General features: G+C 31.9%; 1 protein-coding gene across 2 annotated transcripts in view; it reads right to left on the bottom strand.

Annotated features, from left to right (window-relative positions):
* The window catches only part of LOC115880805, a 409,568-nt gene that overhangs the window by 210,817 nt on the left and 179,857 nt on the right, over nucleotides 1-18,894 (bottom strand). For both annotated transcript variants that reach the window (XM_030898097.1, XM_030898098.1), the window contains exon 3: nucleotides 17,540-17,663. In XM_030898097.1, the coding sequence (XP_030753957.1) occupies nucleotides 17,540-17,663 (124 nt within the window). The remainder of the gene's footprint in view (nucleotides 1-17,539; nucleotides 17,664-18,894) is intronic.

Genomic DNA, 18,894 nt, shown 5'->3' with positions numbered 1-18,894 from the left:
GAAGCCAACTCCATACTATACCACATTTGGCGCATTATCATATTCCATTCTATACCGCGTTAAAGACATCTCCAATCCTGAACTAAGCTTGGTGGCGGGCCTTAGAGGTCTTATGCTCTCTACATGGTATATTATGGAAATACGCGTTAATTTTTCATCCAAAAGATAAGAACTAACTAAATATTTAAAGGTTATAACTGTTGATTGAAGCAATTAAAAATATTTCCTAATATGGTAAAAAAGCTGTAATAATTTGTTAAGATTTATTTTACAACTGTAAAAAGTATTTAAAACATTGCGCGTTTCTCTAGATTAGTAGGTATTATACAGGGTGAGTCTTAAATAAGAGCAAATATTTTCAGGGGTGGTATATTTCAACCCCAGGAACACATCTAACCCCAGGAACACATCTATGTGGGTAAAAAAAAAGATGTTGAAAATCGTGCATTTTCTTTTAAATTTCCCTGTATATTTTTCGAAAACTTTTTAGAACTGCCTGTTCACCGCAAATTTTTCTCCACGGTATAATTTCTTAATCTCTGATATTACTATAGTTACCTACAGCTTTTCTCTATGGTTACGGCACTAAAAAAGATGCAAACAGAAAAAATCCGGTGGCTCTCAAAATTTTTCCAAAAAAAAACAATTATTTTTAAATTTTCAAACTTAAATAACTCGGTTATTTTGGGCTTATTTGAAAAATGGTAAAGAGAAAATATGTTTCTTTTATCGAGATCTACCAGCCCTGAAAATATTTGAACTTACCTGTATAGCCTGTATACCCAAGCAGCAAATTTTATTTTATAAAGGCTGTATAAACAGCTATGTGATCATTTTTATAGGATACCTCAATTCATATAACGTGCTATAAGACCGTAATATGATAGCTTTACAACCAAAAAAGGCCCATTTTTATACAACCGTTTAGTAGTATAGAAGTTCTATAAAAAGGGTATACAACTCTTATGCAACTATTTTACATAGCGTTATATATCTATTATAAAACTAGTTTTATTGTGTATTACGTGGTCACATCTAAGAAACAGAACAATAAAAACATTTGATCATTTAGCGAGGTAAAAGAGTATTTTATTTTTTACCGATGAATATTAGGAGCAAATTATATTTTAAGCGTGTCGTAAAATGAATCTAGAGGATGTGGATTGTTAAAAAGGAGACTTTACTCGACGGTGAAAATGGCGGGTAGAGCCAAAAGGTACAACAAATATGTAATATAAAAAATCATTAATAGGGTTTGAAAAGTAGGGAAAATTTTTGTTGCGCCGAAAATTTTACTGGTAGATTAGGTATGTATTTGGCAAAAAATTAAAGCGCTTTAATTTCGATTTAGGTTTACGTATAAATTTAAACAATAAAATAAAATAAAATTTTCAAAAATTCTTGTTTTTAATTTAATTAAACAGTTTATTACTGTATGTGGGAATCTTATCACAAAATAGTTCTCAAAAAAAACATTTTACAATTTATTTTGATGTTTTTAATTTTGCTTCATATAATGGCGGCCATAGGCCATACAAAAATTCTGCCTTAAACATGGCGAATTATAATGCAACCATTTTATTATAAATGAATCCCTTAAATAAGTCTTTGTGGTAAAATAAAACGGTATAAGATAAATATCTATCATTACGCAGAATTTCCAGGCACTATAGAACTATTTTTGACATATTGAGATTTGTGACAAATGGATGTTGGCAAATCTCATTTGATTAGTATTTAAACTAACAAACATGATCAGGTTTTCATGGATTTATGCACGCAATGCATTTCATGCATGCCCGACGAGTGAGCGGCAACCTAAGGACTTGGAAAAACAACAATAAAACAATACAAACATTACTACAGTAAAACTTTTACATCAACGTGGCAACAATGCTTTGAAGAAGCCAGACAACCCGAGAGGTTTTGGCTTTTGGGAACCCAGGGAATTCTCGGGATTATTTGCCGTAATTTCGATGAGTTTTTTCTTACATGCTCTTTATAACTACCACTGCGTATGTTAACTTTTTTCCAACTTTGTCCAGAATTCATAATAGCTGTGATTGATTATACTCGTACGTAGATATTACTTTTGCAACAACAACAATAACAAAATAAATAACTACGTATACCATTTAATTTAAAATGAGGTTATATTATACATTACCAGTTTTATAATGCAGATATTACAGCGAATTTATTTTGTTAATCACAATTTTATCATATAAGGCTATATAACTAGTGTTGTATACAGCACCGTAGTTAACGCAAGAAAACATTCTATCATACAACGTAATACAACTTTAATAAGACAAGTTTAAGTAACTATTTATGATCTTGTGACTACTAGTTATATGAATATTATAGAACTTTTACATGGTGGGTATAAGAGTCTAATAAAATAATATGTTTGTTATCATATAGCATTGTCTTATTAAGTGTTATATCATACTAAAAGAAATTATCGTTTAATGCGTTATAGGATACGTTGTAAAAATCACTAGAAAATAGTTTAAAATGACAACTTTTATTAAAAAACAGAATGGTCGAAACCAAACGCTTAATAAAATCAAGCAGTCCTTAAGACTGTTTATTCGACTGTTATAAAATAATTCAATCCTTTTAGAACTTCTTTTTGCTACTTGGGTGGTAATCTATACTATGAATAAAATTAATTTTCGTATTTATTTATGTAGAAATTTAAAATTATTGTGAATCTACCTATAAACATGCAGAATGTGGGTAATATAGGAGGTGGCAACACTACATTTTCTCCGCTCTATGCACCTTAAACGAATTTCCCGAGAATGAACAGCACTCAAAACTTTTTCAACTTATTCCGAAAAATGTCAAGAAAAATGTAAAATTTTCAATATTTTCTCGCAAAAAAAACTGATGGGCGTGTTTCTGCGATCGAACTATACTACCAGTTAAAATATGTCTACTTATTTCTGAGACACCCTGTATAAATCGTCAATTTTGTACTTCTGTTAACACTGAAAATCCAAAACCTAATTACAATTACCGGAATAAAACTGTATATGATAAATAATACATACTAATATTTTAATATGTGTATCTATAAAATCATAAATCTGCTTATAAAGTTATCGACTGAACAATTAAATATTTTATAATAAACATAATATTTATTGACAAAATGAACAAGAGCATTAATTTCGAGCTTCGGTTAAATCGATTAAAAGCAAAAAGCCAAGTATTATTTATTTATAACGAATAATAAACAAATCGAGTTTGAAACAAGCCATAAAACAAATTATCGATATTATACTAGACGTGGATATTTTTCGGTAAAATTGCCGTTTTGTAAATTCGTTTTAATTAAAAATCATTAAACGTCCCAAATAAAAGCACATTACATCTCCATCAAATAAAAGACAAAAACAATTTGTTTTAGCACCGCATAAAATAATAACGCCAATGTTTTCCTTTCATCTGCATTAAATGTACATATTTGAACAAATTTCATATTTCAATTTTATAAATTATTTTAAAATCGATGGGCAATATTATCGCTTTTGCATCTATTGATATTTATCTTCAGATTTAAATCATTAATAACAGTAATAATTTTGGATAAAAGTCAATATTTGATTATGATGGCGGGTATTAATATTAGATAGCGCTAAAAGATCTAAAGAGGGATGGTAAGACAGCAGGGAATATTGATTTCATTTTAAAAACGCTCAAGTATGCAGGTAAAAAGACAGACGATTCTAGCATGAATCTACACCAGTTTCTTCGGGACATGAGGATACCACATTGTGAGACAGCATAAATAATTTAGTAATCTATAAGAAAAACAGTAAAGATGACTATGAAGTACTGCAGACTAATAAGCCTACTCTGTTTTACTGCATTATCTAACATAAAATGCAATGACTGCTCTAGATGAAGGGTTATTGTTGGCAGTGGCGGATACAGAGGGGGTCCATGGTGCCTAGCCCCCCCCCCTCCCTAAAGTCTATAAATTGGGTTAAAAATATTAGTCTTTTGGGTTAAAAATGGCGCCCTAAAAAGCATATTCTACATTAATTTTTATTTGCCCCCATGATGATATCATGGCATCATGGCTACTTCGATACAATCATTGTAAATTCATCCACACGATAGGTCTTACATTGTTATTGCCTGCTTCATTCCTTTGAAGTATGTAAGAATAACTGACAACATCGCTCGGTCCTGAAAGACTCAGATTTTTTGCCGACCATAACGATTATCTATTATCTACAGAGGCTACAGAAATAAGTGCAGATATTTTAACTGGTATATAGTATATTTCGAGCCCAGAAACAGCCTATGAGGTTTTATACGATTTTTTTTTTATTTTTCTTGACATTTTTCGAGAAAACTTTTTAGTGCCACTTGTTTATTCACCTGAGGTTTCTCTACGGTTATCTAAACCTTGCAGTGTAGCCATCTCCTACTTTATCTACATTCTAAATCAAATCATTCTATATTTATAGATTAACAGCAATTTTAAATTTCTACACAACAAGTTAGAAATGCTAATTTTAATCTTTTATCAGTGCCCATTACTAATAGTTCTAAAAAAACACATTGTGTTTTTTATTTTTAGTACATACCCTTTCAATGAAAACCTAACGGTAACCACCGAATATTAACTAAATTTGTAAAGTGGCGACAAAATACAATAATTCTCAACATTTATTCATTCAGAAAGGTATTCAAAGTAGTGTACACTTTTTAAGGTGTTTTGTAAATCAGTGGTTCAAATTATGTTGAAGCCTACATGAAAATAATGTGTTAGAAATGTGGACTGTTGTTTTAGCAGTTATTATAATAGTATGTACAAGTAAAGCAACACAGTGAAGTGTATTTTAGATAAGTGTGTATCGAAAAAGAGAACTGTCAGTTACATCGATCTGTCATAAGTATCTTTTTTTAATATTGTGGGTAAGTTTTTTCTTTTAATCTATTTTGTATAATAATAACACCATCTTAAAAATGTAATGCATCTCTGCTAAACTCCTCAGGTGATACGATTTTCTTATTTATTTTTAAGCATATACTTTCTTGACTATGCGGCAACACAGGGCGTCGAATTATTTGAAACCCGGGTAGTTGGATGGTGTTGACCATAGACTTAAAATAAAATATAGACTGAGCATCTCATTCATAAATAGCTGGAACATGCGGTCAGACAATGTCTTGTTATTGTTTTAGGTTATAACGAGTGCGACACGAGCGATAGATAGGTTGTCTCTGTCGTAACGGTCGTTCCCTGACGACTCTGCCGAGAAACACAACACTGTCTTTCGTTTCTCAAGTACACCTGAACTCTCCGTATCATAGCCGGGTAATTTTTATATTTTAATGAAGCTATAATTAAATTAAAAATATATCGTATTTAAACTTTTTTATATTTTATTAAGATTTAGGACAGTTTTTTAAATAAAAGTTTAGAAAAAACGTCTTAAGAGTCCAAAAGGATAAAAATAATAAAATACACGTTATAGAAGAAATTTTATAATCGAAATTACGTAATTTTTGAAATTAATAATAAATTATTAATTTTAGTCAAACATTTACAACCCCTAATATTAATCAAAACAGGACCTATTCCACAGATATAATAGAATCGGCGACAGGGAGAGAAAAAAAAATATGATTGTTGTAATTTTTTTTCTGGTTGAGTGATGTCTTATTATGTAAATTAGAGAAAACATAAATCTGTTCCATTAAAGCAAGGAAGGTGATAGGAAGTGGATAAAATGAAAACTACATTTATTTAACTCGGTACTGTCTTTATTATACCGGGTGCGTCCCAAAAGTGGCTCATCCCCATAATTTTTTATATTTTCAAATAAAAAAACAAGATTTAGTATGTTAGTATATGACATAAATTAGGATTGATTGACACATTCAATTGTTTTTGGTCACTTCCTGTTTCACCGGAAATGACTATAACTTTTAATTTTTAAACGGCACCCTAGGTATATTTCTACTTTATTCGATAGAAAATGAGACTCTGAATAGAATGACATATCATATGTCAACTTTTGACATTTTCGCATATGGTTTAATTGTAATTGTAACACGCGGTCCATAACGACAATTTGACTCGAAATACCAAGTGTGTGGTATCAATATATTCATAAAAAAATGCTTTTTCCAAATATGCTGATGAGTCACCCTTGTTCCATTTGGAAAAATTGACATATGTATGATTAAAAATACGATTTGTACATCTTTTAACCGGCCTAGACAAGACACGAAACCTATTAGACGATCAAAACTATTTTTCCAAGGCTCCTTGATTAAAACTTAGTGTTTTTAACAACACCATGGCACCCTGGATTGAAATTTAAAATACGATTTGTTTTTAAGCGACAATGTCAAAAGTTGACATATGATATGTCATTCTATTCAGAGTGTCATTTTTTATCGAATAAAGTAGCAATATAACGAGGGTGTCTTTAAAAATCAAAAGATGTAATCATTTCGGTGAAACAGGAAGAGACCAAAAACAATTGAAGTCCAATAAATCCTAATTTATGTCATATACCTACTAACATACAAATCTGTTTTTTTTTATCTGAAAAAATAAAAAAGTTATAGGGGGTGAGCCACTTTTGAGACGACCAGTTATATTAAAAAATATTGTTTCATAATGTAATATCATTTTAAAATTCTTGTATGTTATTTTAGATTCTGAAGATAATTTTAGAATAAACCGGAATATATTTTTAATAAAAACATTATTAATTATTAACAGGGTTATAATTATGATTTTGTTACAATGTAAGTAAGTAAAAAATATAATGTAAGAGAAAAAGTTCAGATTTTACATTTTACTAAAATATTATCTAAATAAGCGCCTTTCTACAACAACGCCACTGACTCCCAATGGGTAAATTGAGAGTTGCCTACCGGTCGAAAGTCGTTTCAAGACTTAAATGGATTATTTAAGTCAAATTTCTTGCAAATTTGGCACTGGCGAACCATATTTTATATTTCTTGAACAGAAAAAGTCAATAAAATAAACACTTACGGACTACAAGCTAAGAAAATGCGTTAATACAGCCGGGGACATAGCGGCAACAAAGCTTTACCGCACACGTGCGACCCGTACTACAAGGTAATAAATGAATGAATACGCTCCCTCGCCTCTAATCGGTGTTGTCATATTGTAAAGAACTTATCCTTTTTAAACAGTATCCGACTTATAATTTAGTAGTATAAGGACTATTTAATACATCTATGGAATAATAAAACCTACTTTATTAAACTGTAGTATTAATATCTCAATATATGTGTATAACAAGAAAAAAAATATTGATAATATTAAAGACGTGACAACATAGGCTGGATGAGGAAGGCTCGGTCGACTGTACCTAGAAGTAAACGTGTGTACAAAAAAGATTGTTTGACCGCGTTGAGATGTAAATAGTGTAGTCTATATTTTATTTTAAGTCTATGGTGTTGACGATATCTGCCGGCGGTTCTCAAAATGTTGTCATTATTTTTTAAACTTTTCAAAATTAAATAACTCGGTTATTTTTAATTAATTAAAATTCTATCAATAAAAATCTATCAAAGAATGAAAACGAAATTATATTACCATAGAAATACGTTTTAATTTTTAGAACTTCAACCATATTTTCTTGTTTTTTATTTATTTTCTTTAAAACGGTATGGAAATTTATAAACGGGATTAACTATTTTATATAGAACAAGCAAAAATTTTTATGAAGAATACATTTTTCTCAAAATTTCAATAATAAAAAAGATTCTCCTCTTGTAAAGACAATCCGGGGACATACTGTATCAATGAGAATACTTAATTGTCAAAGTTAGAAATTAATAACTGTTTAGTTAAATTTATTTAACATCTCAGATATCTTATTTTCATCTCTCCTTGTCGTCTCTCCTAATATTAATACAACATATAAAACTTACGAAAATAAACAATAAAGATAATAGAAAAGGGAAACGAATTTATCAAACAGGCCAATTTATTTCCACATCAGATATCCGTTTCTCCCATATATTCCTATCAACTTTTACAGCTAGACGATAGGAGTTTACGAGGAAAAAAACAACTGAAAAGAGAGAAAACGATAAGAGACAAAGTTGACTTCGGTAGAATATCAGACAAAACGTCTGCCACACACACAAAGGTAATAGTTTTCGAGCGAGGAAAAGAGGATCTTTGACAGCCAGAATGTAATATCCCACGGATATAAATACAAGAGGCATCTCTAAATTTAAACGTAAGTTATTTCCGTGGCAGACGCGCTTTATTTACGGTAATATAATCAGGAGTATTAATTGAGGTAAGGTTTGCGTGCGGATCTTCAATTAAAAGATTAAACTGCAATTATAACCAGTAACGTTCAGTAATTAAATATACAGCTAATTAGAGATTTACTATTCATTGGATATTTATTTATGTATGGATAATTACATTTTAATTAGGAAATTCTTGTAATAGACCGAAATGAAGACATTAAAGGCACCTACTGGTATAATTTTATTTTATTTATAAACATGGAATAAACAAATTAACTGTGTATTAATACAGTATTTTAAGATAACGTATTTTTTTTCTGTCAGGTGTAATTTAGACGCAGCCTAATTCAGGACTATATACATACATACAGGAATGGTATACAGGACGCTGAAGGTTTACTATCAGATATAAAAAATTAGCATCGTTGAAGAGCCTAACCACATATCTTCTACTAAAGAATATTTGGCTCCAGGAATTTAAAACGCATATGACTTTTACCTCTTCCTCTAGGAAACGCTCACCTCTTGGAGGATAAAAGGATTACCTACAAATAGAGTACGATCTTCAAAGAATGTTAAAAAGAAGTGCAAACAAAGTCCAAGAAACTATCATATACGAAAAGTTTTTTTTGTAATTGTAATATTACTTTATAGTTTTAAAAAGTTCGTACATACGAGGGTTGTCTTTTGACACATTTCGTTCAAAAGTTAAAAGATCTAAAACTGGAACCATCTGACATCCCGGTAAGCTTCGATGTGGTATCCCTATTCACGAGAGTACCGCTAGGCGAGTCAATGGATTTAATTAAGGAATCGTTCCCACCTGACATCGCGGAGCTCTTCCGAGTGTGTCTGACTGGTAGCTATTTCTTATGGAACGGCAATTATTACGAACCAACAGAGGGTGTCGCAATGGGCAGCCCAATCAGCCCAATAACTGCTAATTTCTTCATGGAGAGATTTGAAGAAAAAGCGCTAGAGTCATCCGTTTTGAAGCGCTGTATAGTTTCGTTATGTGGACGATACATTTGTTGTTTGGAAACATGGACGTGACAGCCTAGATGACTTCCTTCATCACTTTAATACACAGAGCCCGAGCATAAAATTTACCACGGAAACCGAAGAAAACAACCAACTGGTCTACCTCGATGTGCTTGTCAAAATAAATGGAGACCATTTGGATCACACGGTGTATAGAAAACCCGCACTCATACAGACCGGTACACTGATAAAAAAGATAGACTTGAACTAAAGTCGTCATCGGTCTTGAAAAAAAAATTAGTGGCAAGAGAATTTATTTTAGCGTAAAAGAAAATATTTTGCCTGAAGAAAAACTCTCTTAACTCAAGAAAACTGGATCTCTTGAAAAATTCGAAAATTTCTCTTGAATCTATTTTCATTCAACCAAGTGCAAGTTACTTTGTTTTAAGATAATAAGAAAAATACGCTAGGGAGTACTTCATTCAAGAAACATGGCCATTTTTCCAATAGCTAAATACTCTTTTGATGAAAAATAATAACGACACGCCAAAGACGATGACGATGGACGGTATATACAATCAGTCGGCAGTCCGATCAGTCTCACGTCGCATTTGATAGGTCGCACATCATATTACGCACGGGTTTTGTTGCATGGAATTTTCCACTTGGAATTTTGCATAATTTGCTTTTTAAACGCATATCATATAACAAATTAGTGATCGTTATTAACATGTATTTGTCATTTTTATGGACAAATTTTAGGATATATGGATTCTTTAAAGGAGTTTCTGAAAAAATGGAAATTAGAGCATTTATTTGCTTTATTTGAAGGTAAGAAACATTTACCTAATACACCTGTTTAGATAATGCATGCCTTACTAGAGATAGAATAAGAATATAGGTATCGATTTTTTTATGCAAACAATTACAAAAATTTTAGAATTTCAAGTCGTCGTATTAAAAAATTCAAAATGTGACCAAAGCTTATAATTTTAATAATTTGTTTGCTTTACTTTGATTAATAGCGATGTAACATTTTTTTGTAATTTGTAGAGTGATGAACCACCCCAAAAAATACCAAGGAGTGAAGAAGCAGAAATAACTGCCTACTATCGAGGAAAATAATATCACTTTACTTACTACAGACTAGGAAAACCTAAATTTATCAGAAAATAATATACCTCGTAATATGCCCGTATGCCTGTATATGATGTATAGATTTCTCTTAGATCAAAATAAATTTTAGTTGAGTCAATGGTATTCGCTATTGGTTTAAGAAAAGTGCCTCTTTAATCAAGAAATGTCCCTTTTCAATCAAGAATTTTTGCATGAATCAAAGAGACTATTGTTCTTGTAGCAAGAACTTCTTTGCATATTAATTTTGGGTCAAGAGTAAAATACTTTGGACAGATAGATTCTTCTATTCTCTAAAGTAATTTTTTAAAGCTTAAGAAAAGAGAGTTAATGCTTTGGGCAAAGAAACATCGTCATTCTTGGCCCTATTGAAAAGCGCCAATCTTTTGGTTAAGTCATATTCATTTCGACTGAGAGATCCTTTTTTTCAGTGTACTTGCACAAAATGTCAAATCACCATCCAAGCCAAAAACAGGGATTATCGAAACATTAGCAAATAGAGCAAGACGCATTTGTGCTAATACAAGAGGAACTAAGTCACTTAAATAAAGCCTTTCTTGCTAATGGGTATAATGAGAAAGAAATAAAGGCGGCGCTAACACCTAGGCAGAGGAGACCTGACGTCAATGAACAGAATAACACCGTTAATAAGGCCTTCCTTCCATGTTTCCCAGGTCACCGATTGGATTGGAAAAGTTCTTAGGAAGCACATAACATCAAAACAATATACAAACCTACCCGGAAAATAAAGGACTGCTTGATACCAGCCAAAGATAAAAGGGAACCATCATCCTCTGCAGGGATCTATCGTATACCTTGTTCCTGCGGTAGCGTATATATTGGAACTACCAAACGCTCAGTAGGGACGAGACTTACGGAACACAAGAGAAGCTGCAGGTTAGGGCAAACAGACAAGTCGGCCGTAGCAGAACATGCTCTAAGAGATGGTGACAACAAAATCCAGTTCGAAGACACCCAAGTCATTGCCACAACATCTGGATATCATCCTCGTCTGGTCAGGGAAGCTGTTGAAATGCACAAGCATATTATTAATTTCAACCAGGAAGGAAGAAAATTTCTACATAAACAGAATTTGGCATCCAGCTATATCTAGAACCAAGGTAGCAGCAGAGAAGTAGAACAGTTCCGGAAGAACCACCACCGGAACAAGCCACGCCCCCTCCCCGACGCATAAATAAGCGCTACGCCGACGCGGAGACGTCAGGGTTGCCACAAGCTACACAATTTTGTACTTTGCTACACATTTGCTTCAATGAATGCACAGCTACACCACAATCGCCTAAGCTACACCACAATCGCCTAAGCTACACATTTTAAGAATTTACATATTTCGTATAAAAAATAATACCAGAACAGTAAATCCGCTGACAAAAGCTGATTATTTATTTATTTTTTTGCTTTTAACTTAGTACATCAAAAGAGGCCGTAAATGTACTTTAAATTTTGAATTAACAAATATCATTTTCCGTCATCAGTGTTCAGGTGTTAGTAAAATGTCAGAGTATGAACTGGGTCATGAGTCAAGGACCAATAGGCAAGAGCCAAAAACGGTAAATAGACAGGATTGCTAAATCTCTTAAATAATACATAACACCTGATAACAAGTACTTTTTTCGCCAAATTTCACTGCTCAATTACGTCACTGTAGTTCACAATCTCACTTCTACTCGTTTGCATAAGTGAATATTATTCAATTCCTATTTCACTTCCTACCATGTCAGCAAGGACTGCAGTTTCTATGGACATATTTGTCCGATTACACAATCCTGAAATGTTTACAGTTTTTAAACAAAATTAACCGGTGTAATTTGTCCTTTAAAACCGTTAGTTTCGCGGCATCAATTTTGACGTCACTGCAATCCTTGCTGGCATGAGAGGAAATGAATATATTAACGTATTATACAAACGACTAGAAGTTAGACTCGTAATTGCTCGTAATCATGCTTTAAAAATTGGCGAAAGTACGTCTTATTGGATAGTTTACAGTTATTGGACATGGATGCTACACAATGCTACACATTTTTATGATCAACTTCTGCACAATCAAAAATTTTCTTGTGGCAACCCTGGAAGACGTCAGTCTAGTGTGAGCTGTGAGTCTGTGAGCAGTCGGAGCAAACACACCTCTGAGGATGCTAGCCACTCGTGCTAGCGAAACGTTAGGAAGCAATTTAATAACCCGAAAAACCAAATTTCTTCATCCCTGAAATTACTCGGAATTTTTAAATGTTTCTATACGGAATATTATTAGGCACATTAATGCACAACATTGCCCTAATTTAACTATCCTCGTATCTCCTATAAATGAGATCCCAATAGTGGAGGTCCAATATGAATTACCCTGTATATCAAAGGAAATATCCTTAATTTATATATCATTTGTCATATTATAATAAAGACCTAAATCTGTATAGTTTCTATAATAATTAAAAATAAAATATTTAGTAAATAACTCTAAACTTAATTATCAATTTAATTCCTGGGAAAATGTTAAGAGATGATTTTCTATTTTTCTCCGAAAAAAAAATAGTTCATCTGAATATCAAAGTATAAATATTTATGTAATAAATTTACCATCTGATTAAAAATGTAATTTATCACACAAACATACATATGCTTACGTGACTGGGTAGTATAAACAATAATTTATTTATAATAAGTGTACTTATTTATCTTGCGAGTTAGAAGTTAAACTAGTTATAATTATATCGTAATTGAAATGTATGCACGCGAATCCTGTTAGCATAATAATCTAAACGATTTATACTTAAGGATGTAAAAAATAGATTCTCATGCTCTTTACTTAAAATAGAGAAAAAAATAGTCGGTTCAAAATGAGACGATTATCGATATAAATATACAGGTTGTCCTCATATTCCGTGGACAAAACTGCTGTATTTTTGGAGTCAAAAATATAGCCGAGTCAAAAATACAAACATATTTTTTACGATGGAAAACGTCCATTTTTTCATCTATGAACAATGTTTTACGTGATCTGTTAAAAAATGACAGAAAGAATCTGTCTGTCGAAATAATCGCTGACTCGTTGTAGTTTAGACAGACCTTAGTACCAAGGCATAGGTACATGTATAATTTAGGTAGTTTGGCACCCTTGTAAGAATAATCATTATCAGTTTTAAGTTTTAAGCCATGAGTGTTAAACATGTATAAAAAATAGACTAACCATATACATTGATTTGTTTTGGCTCAATATAAACAAGCAAAATGTAAACAAATCGTTTATTTAATTAGTCTGATTTGATCAGACAGACAGGTATTTTTCAAAAATTGCCATCGTCATTGGCGTAGCTTCTGGATTTTCATAAAAACAGACAAGAGTGGTAAATAAATAAATGTCCCTATCGTGTTAAATTTATCGTGGCTACCTTCATGTTGTACAGTAAGGTTGGTCTATTTATACAGGGTGTTTAAAAAAAGTGTGCCATTTATCGTGGGGAGATTCCTCCCCTAAAAAAACGATTTATTTTTCTATATCAGTATAGTTCCGATTCTGCTTTGTTTCGTCGCTACAGGGGGTTAAAGTATTTCTTCCTTTTTCGATTTATTGCAATTTTTTGTGTTTTTTAGCGATTGGGATGCAATTTTCAGGATAAAATTTACTAAGTGCGACATATTTTAATACTAAAAAAACCAGTGACGTGCGTATGGGTTATCACTGGAATATTTTTATAAAAAAACGTTGCGCCACAATTGTTTTTTCTTGTTAGCACAGTTGTCTTGATATCTCGATCTCCTTGATGAGATAAACACAATTTTATTAATTTGCCTTAATCGAAGTACAATAGCAACTTTGATTTTTTTTATGTCATTAACTGATTAAAGTGTTAAAATACGTATTCATTAATTCTCATAAAAAAATATGAAAAAAGTTCCTATAAACATGGGTGCGGAAATGCACAGTTTTAAAGTTACAAAAAAAGGTTAAAACTAAAAAAGAAAATAGGCCTTTTGTAATTACCTTTAATGCCATTATTTTTTTGAATATGCTATATATATTTGCTGTAGGTAGCACTGAACATCAGTAACCTAATTTATCATTTAATAAAATTTAATAAATTAGATTAAATAAATATTTTTTTTTAAATTTTATTTTATTAATTGTGATTGATAAAGCAGCGTTTGTCTCACCAAGGCGATCAAAATCGACAAAATATAAAGATAGGACTTTTAACGGGCTTAGAAAAACATTCCAGTGATATGCACCATATGCACGTCTCGGGCGAATCTGGTATATTTGTCGACACTTGAATTGAAATATGTAGCACTTTTATCTTCAAAATTTCATTACAATCACTAGAAGCACTTGAAAAAAAAAGATAATAAATTGAAAAAAGAATGAAGACTGTAACCCCCCATTGCTACGAAACAAAGCAGAACTGGGCAAATGTTAACATAAAAAATAAATCTTGTTTATACGTGAGAAATTTCTCCACGAGATATGGCACATGATTTTTGAAACATCCTGTATAATTTTTTGAGGATATTAGATTTACATTTTTGTTGCTGTAATACAACAAAAACTTTGTAATAAAAACTGCAGATATCCATGACTAATTGTAAAGCGGCTTTTTAATTATTTTGGTACATAATTAGAGATAAGTGTCAGCTTCTAATTCAATTAATTAACCCATAACATCCGTCAAACGGGTTTATCGTAAAACAAGCTCGTTATTACACGCCTTGTGATATCCGAACGGTTTCTTTTTTTAAGGCGTCACGGCTTTCACACCGTGCAATTATTTTATTTATAGCTTCTTAAAGGCATGACCTTTGAGTCACGTTCTACCCCGAGACTCGGATAGTGCGTTAACTTTATTTATAACATTTCCTTCGTAACGCCGACATTCGATATCCAATAATATAACGATCGTTATCGATACATCACTTCCTAAAAGATCTATGAAGCTCGCTAAATACAGTTAGGGTATACATAAATATACCAATATACCGGGTGCGTCTCAAAAGTGGCTCACCCCCGTAACTTTTTTATTTATTTAGATAAAAAACGAGATTTGGTATGTTGATACATGACATAAATTAGAATTGATTGACGTATTCAATTGTTTTTGGTCACTTTTTTTTTCACCGGAAATGACTACAACTTTTGATTTTTAAATGGCATCCTCGATATATTTTTACTTCATTCGATAGAAAATGACACTCTGAATCGAATGACATATCATATGTCAACTTTTGACATTTTCACATATGGTTTATTTGATATTATAACTTGCGGTTCGTAACGAAAATTTGACTGAAAATTCCAAGTGTGTGGCATTAAATTATTCGTAAAAAAATGCTTTTTCAAAATATGCTAATGAGCCACCCTCGTTCCATTTGAAAAAATTGAGATATGATGAAAAATACGATTTGAGCATTTTCTAACTGGCCTGACAAAACACTAAAAACATTAGACGATCCAATCTATTTTTTCAAGGCTCCTTGATTACAAATTAGTATTTTTAGCATAATAACCATGGCACGCACTCTAGAGATATGTCATTCTATTCAGAATGTCATTTTCTATCGAATAAAGTAAAAAAGTACCGAGGGTGCCATTTAAAAATCAAAAGTTGTAGTCATTTCCGGTGAAACAAGAAGTGACCAATAACAATTAAATACGTCAATCAATCCTCATTTATGTCATATACTACGTCTAAAGTCTCGTTAATTTATCTAAAAAAATAAAAAAGTTATAGGGGTGAGCCACTTTTGAGACGCACCCGGTAGAGACATACACGGTGATCCTGGTTGAGATTGCATTAGAAGTTTATAGAGAACTAATATGTCTAGATCGGATCCTTTTTTTGAACATCTACTTATCAATGTTTTTTTCAATCTTTTTCACAATGAAATCTCTTGACTAAAAATATTTTCAATATAACCACATTTCCGGAAGTACCAAAAAATTACAGCAAATTACATATTTTAACTGGATTTCTCCATTTTTTCTTACGCATTGACTAAACAACCGCGGCGCCCGCGCCGGTAGTGTGTATATAAAAAATACCGTCATCCGGCGGCATGATATTTCTATATCTGTAAATGCCGGTGGAAAATTGAATTAAGTTGTCGTTGACGGCGGTATACACTTAACCTGGCAGGCAAAAGTGGTTCAACAGCGGCATACTGTAATTTAAACATCAAATACCACAGAAATGATAACATAACCTTAGCTGTCGTTATTTGATAATTGTAAAAAATTGTATACATTCAATTTTAAAATAAAAATATACATAGCACTCAGATACGCATTAATCAAAGAGAGAAAATCGAAAATAAAAAAACAGAAGAGTGAAACCAAAGCAATCAAAACACGCTGTAAGGAGGCGGAGGGCGGTATCTCTGTTTCTTAAAAAAGTATACCGCCAAACGGCGGTATTATTCTATTTATATATTTAGCAACAATCGCCATACTTGAAAAAATTGCCTCGTTTTTCGGCGGTATTCATGTTAATAAATTTGTAAAACTAACGGCGGGCTTTCTTTCGTCAATTATCCATACCGCCGGCGCGGCGATAATTTAACCAGTTTGTTTTTCGTAAATATTTAAATTCTTTATAAAATTTAATGAATTTTTGTATCCAACACTCTAATCTAATAAGTAATCTAAAATTACTTCCTACCTAACATACTTCGAGTTTTTCTTATTCCAATTCTGAACTGTCCTAAAATTATGATACGCATGCGCACAAAGCAATACGCGGCGGTTTTTTAAATGCGCATGCGTCGTACAGTTCTAGAGTGTTTCAGAATCGGTAATAAGACAAACCCGAAGTAAGCTATTTATACTACAAAATATGTCAAAATGATAGTCTTTCGTGACACCAGAGATGAAATTAATAGTCATCTCTGGTGGATACAATTGTTTGAAATATAGAGACTATTAAAAAGATTATTATTAAATGAAAAAAATGTTCTAAATGCATTGAGTGTGCTATTTCACAGTGCATGATATTTCTTTTGCAATATGAATTAGACTTGACTAAATAGCCAGATTTGCTTATTAACTTATCAAAAGTTAAAGTCTTTGGACAAAATAAAATACGGCGCTACCCGTATCTGTGTATTCATTTTATATAATAAAAAATGATTAAAGACTTACCTTAGGATCGAAATTAAAAACGTTTTCGTACTTAAAATGACACTCGAGACCGCACTTACACGTACCAGACGTAAGCAGGTACTCTTTAACTTGTTCCAAGGAACTTAAAGCTGTATTACTGGGACTGAAACAAAAAGAAAAACAAATATTAATCAACTGCCTATGAAATTTCTACATAAATGGGCATGATCGAAAAAAAAACGGCGTCCAGATGGCTGGTAAATGACAATCGATGACATATTTTTTAGATTTAGTCATATTCTGATGATTAAAATTAAAAAAATGCATCCTGACTGTACAGGGTTTATAAAGTATTTGGAGTGTTGTGCTAACTTAGTTTGAATAGGTAAAAAATAATTCAGTATTGAAACTAAAAGAACTTCGGACTTCCATTGTCTTTATTTATTTTGCTTACACAATAATTCACAACTTGATAACCATCAGTGATACTTCTGACCGAAACGTTGTGTATGCAAGATAAATAAAGACAATGGAAGTCCGAAATTCTTCTAGTTTCTACCTTAGTTTATTTCGCTAATCTGTAAACCGTTAATGGCAAAAGAAAAATTTAAACAAAAATTAAAAACAGCGTAGGCAACTTTAAGTATTCCGTGCCATAACATGTTATTATATTATCCTTCGTGTTTATTATATACCTTCAAAAAATAACGAGATAAGAATCCCTTTGACAAATACAAGACGTAAATTAGCCCAATTGGCCAATTAACATTATTAGTTTAAAAAGAACCGGCCCACCGAGGAAAGAACGTTGATTTTTCGAGTGCGTCAGGTCAAGAACCCTCCCGGCCCATTAAAATATTTCCAAGCCATAATTTAATTTAGGGATGTTGATATTTACAAAATTATCGATATTATTAATATGATATTATATAATATTATCATCATATACATATGATAAATTTGACAGACATAACTTGGTATCTTGAGTACTTACTGCGTGATCACATCACGCTTTTAAATTCCTAATATTAGAAATCATAGCATCAGTTATCACCGATAGCCTAAATTCACTAAAGTCTTCGCTAAAGTATAGCGAATATATCTTCTATTAAGTCACTGATATTTGGAATAACGGTATCAATTATCACGAGATGCTGGATTAGCTAAAGCCATGGAACAATATGAAAGTCGTGATCGCGTCACTGTTTTAAATCACTGTGTGTCTCATTGAGAAAAAAAAACTCACTGTGTGTCAAAGACTGTGTGTCATTGAGAAAAAAAAACTGTATCAGCTAACAGTGTGATATAAAAATCACGGTATCGCTTATGCGATAGAAAAACACTAAAAAAGTCCTTAACATCAAAAGGCGTTGCTATGGTAATACAATTCGATT

Source organism: Sitophilus oryzae, unplaced genomic scaffold, assembly GCF_002938485.1.
Source record: "Sitophilus oryzae breed Bouriz unplaced genomic scaffold, Soryzae_2.0 scaffold_165_pilon_pilon, whole genome shotgun sequence".
Taxonomy (NCBI): Eukaryota; Metazoa; Arthropoda; class Insecta; order Coleoptera; family Curculionidae; genus Sitophilus; species Sitophilus oryzae.
This window is presented reverse-complemented; position numbering and strand designations above follow the sequence as displayed.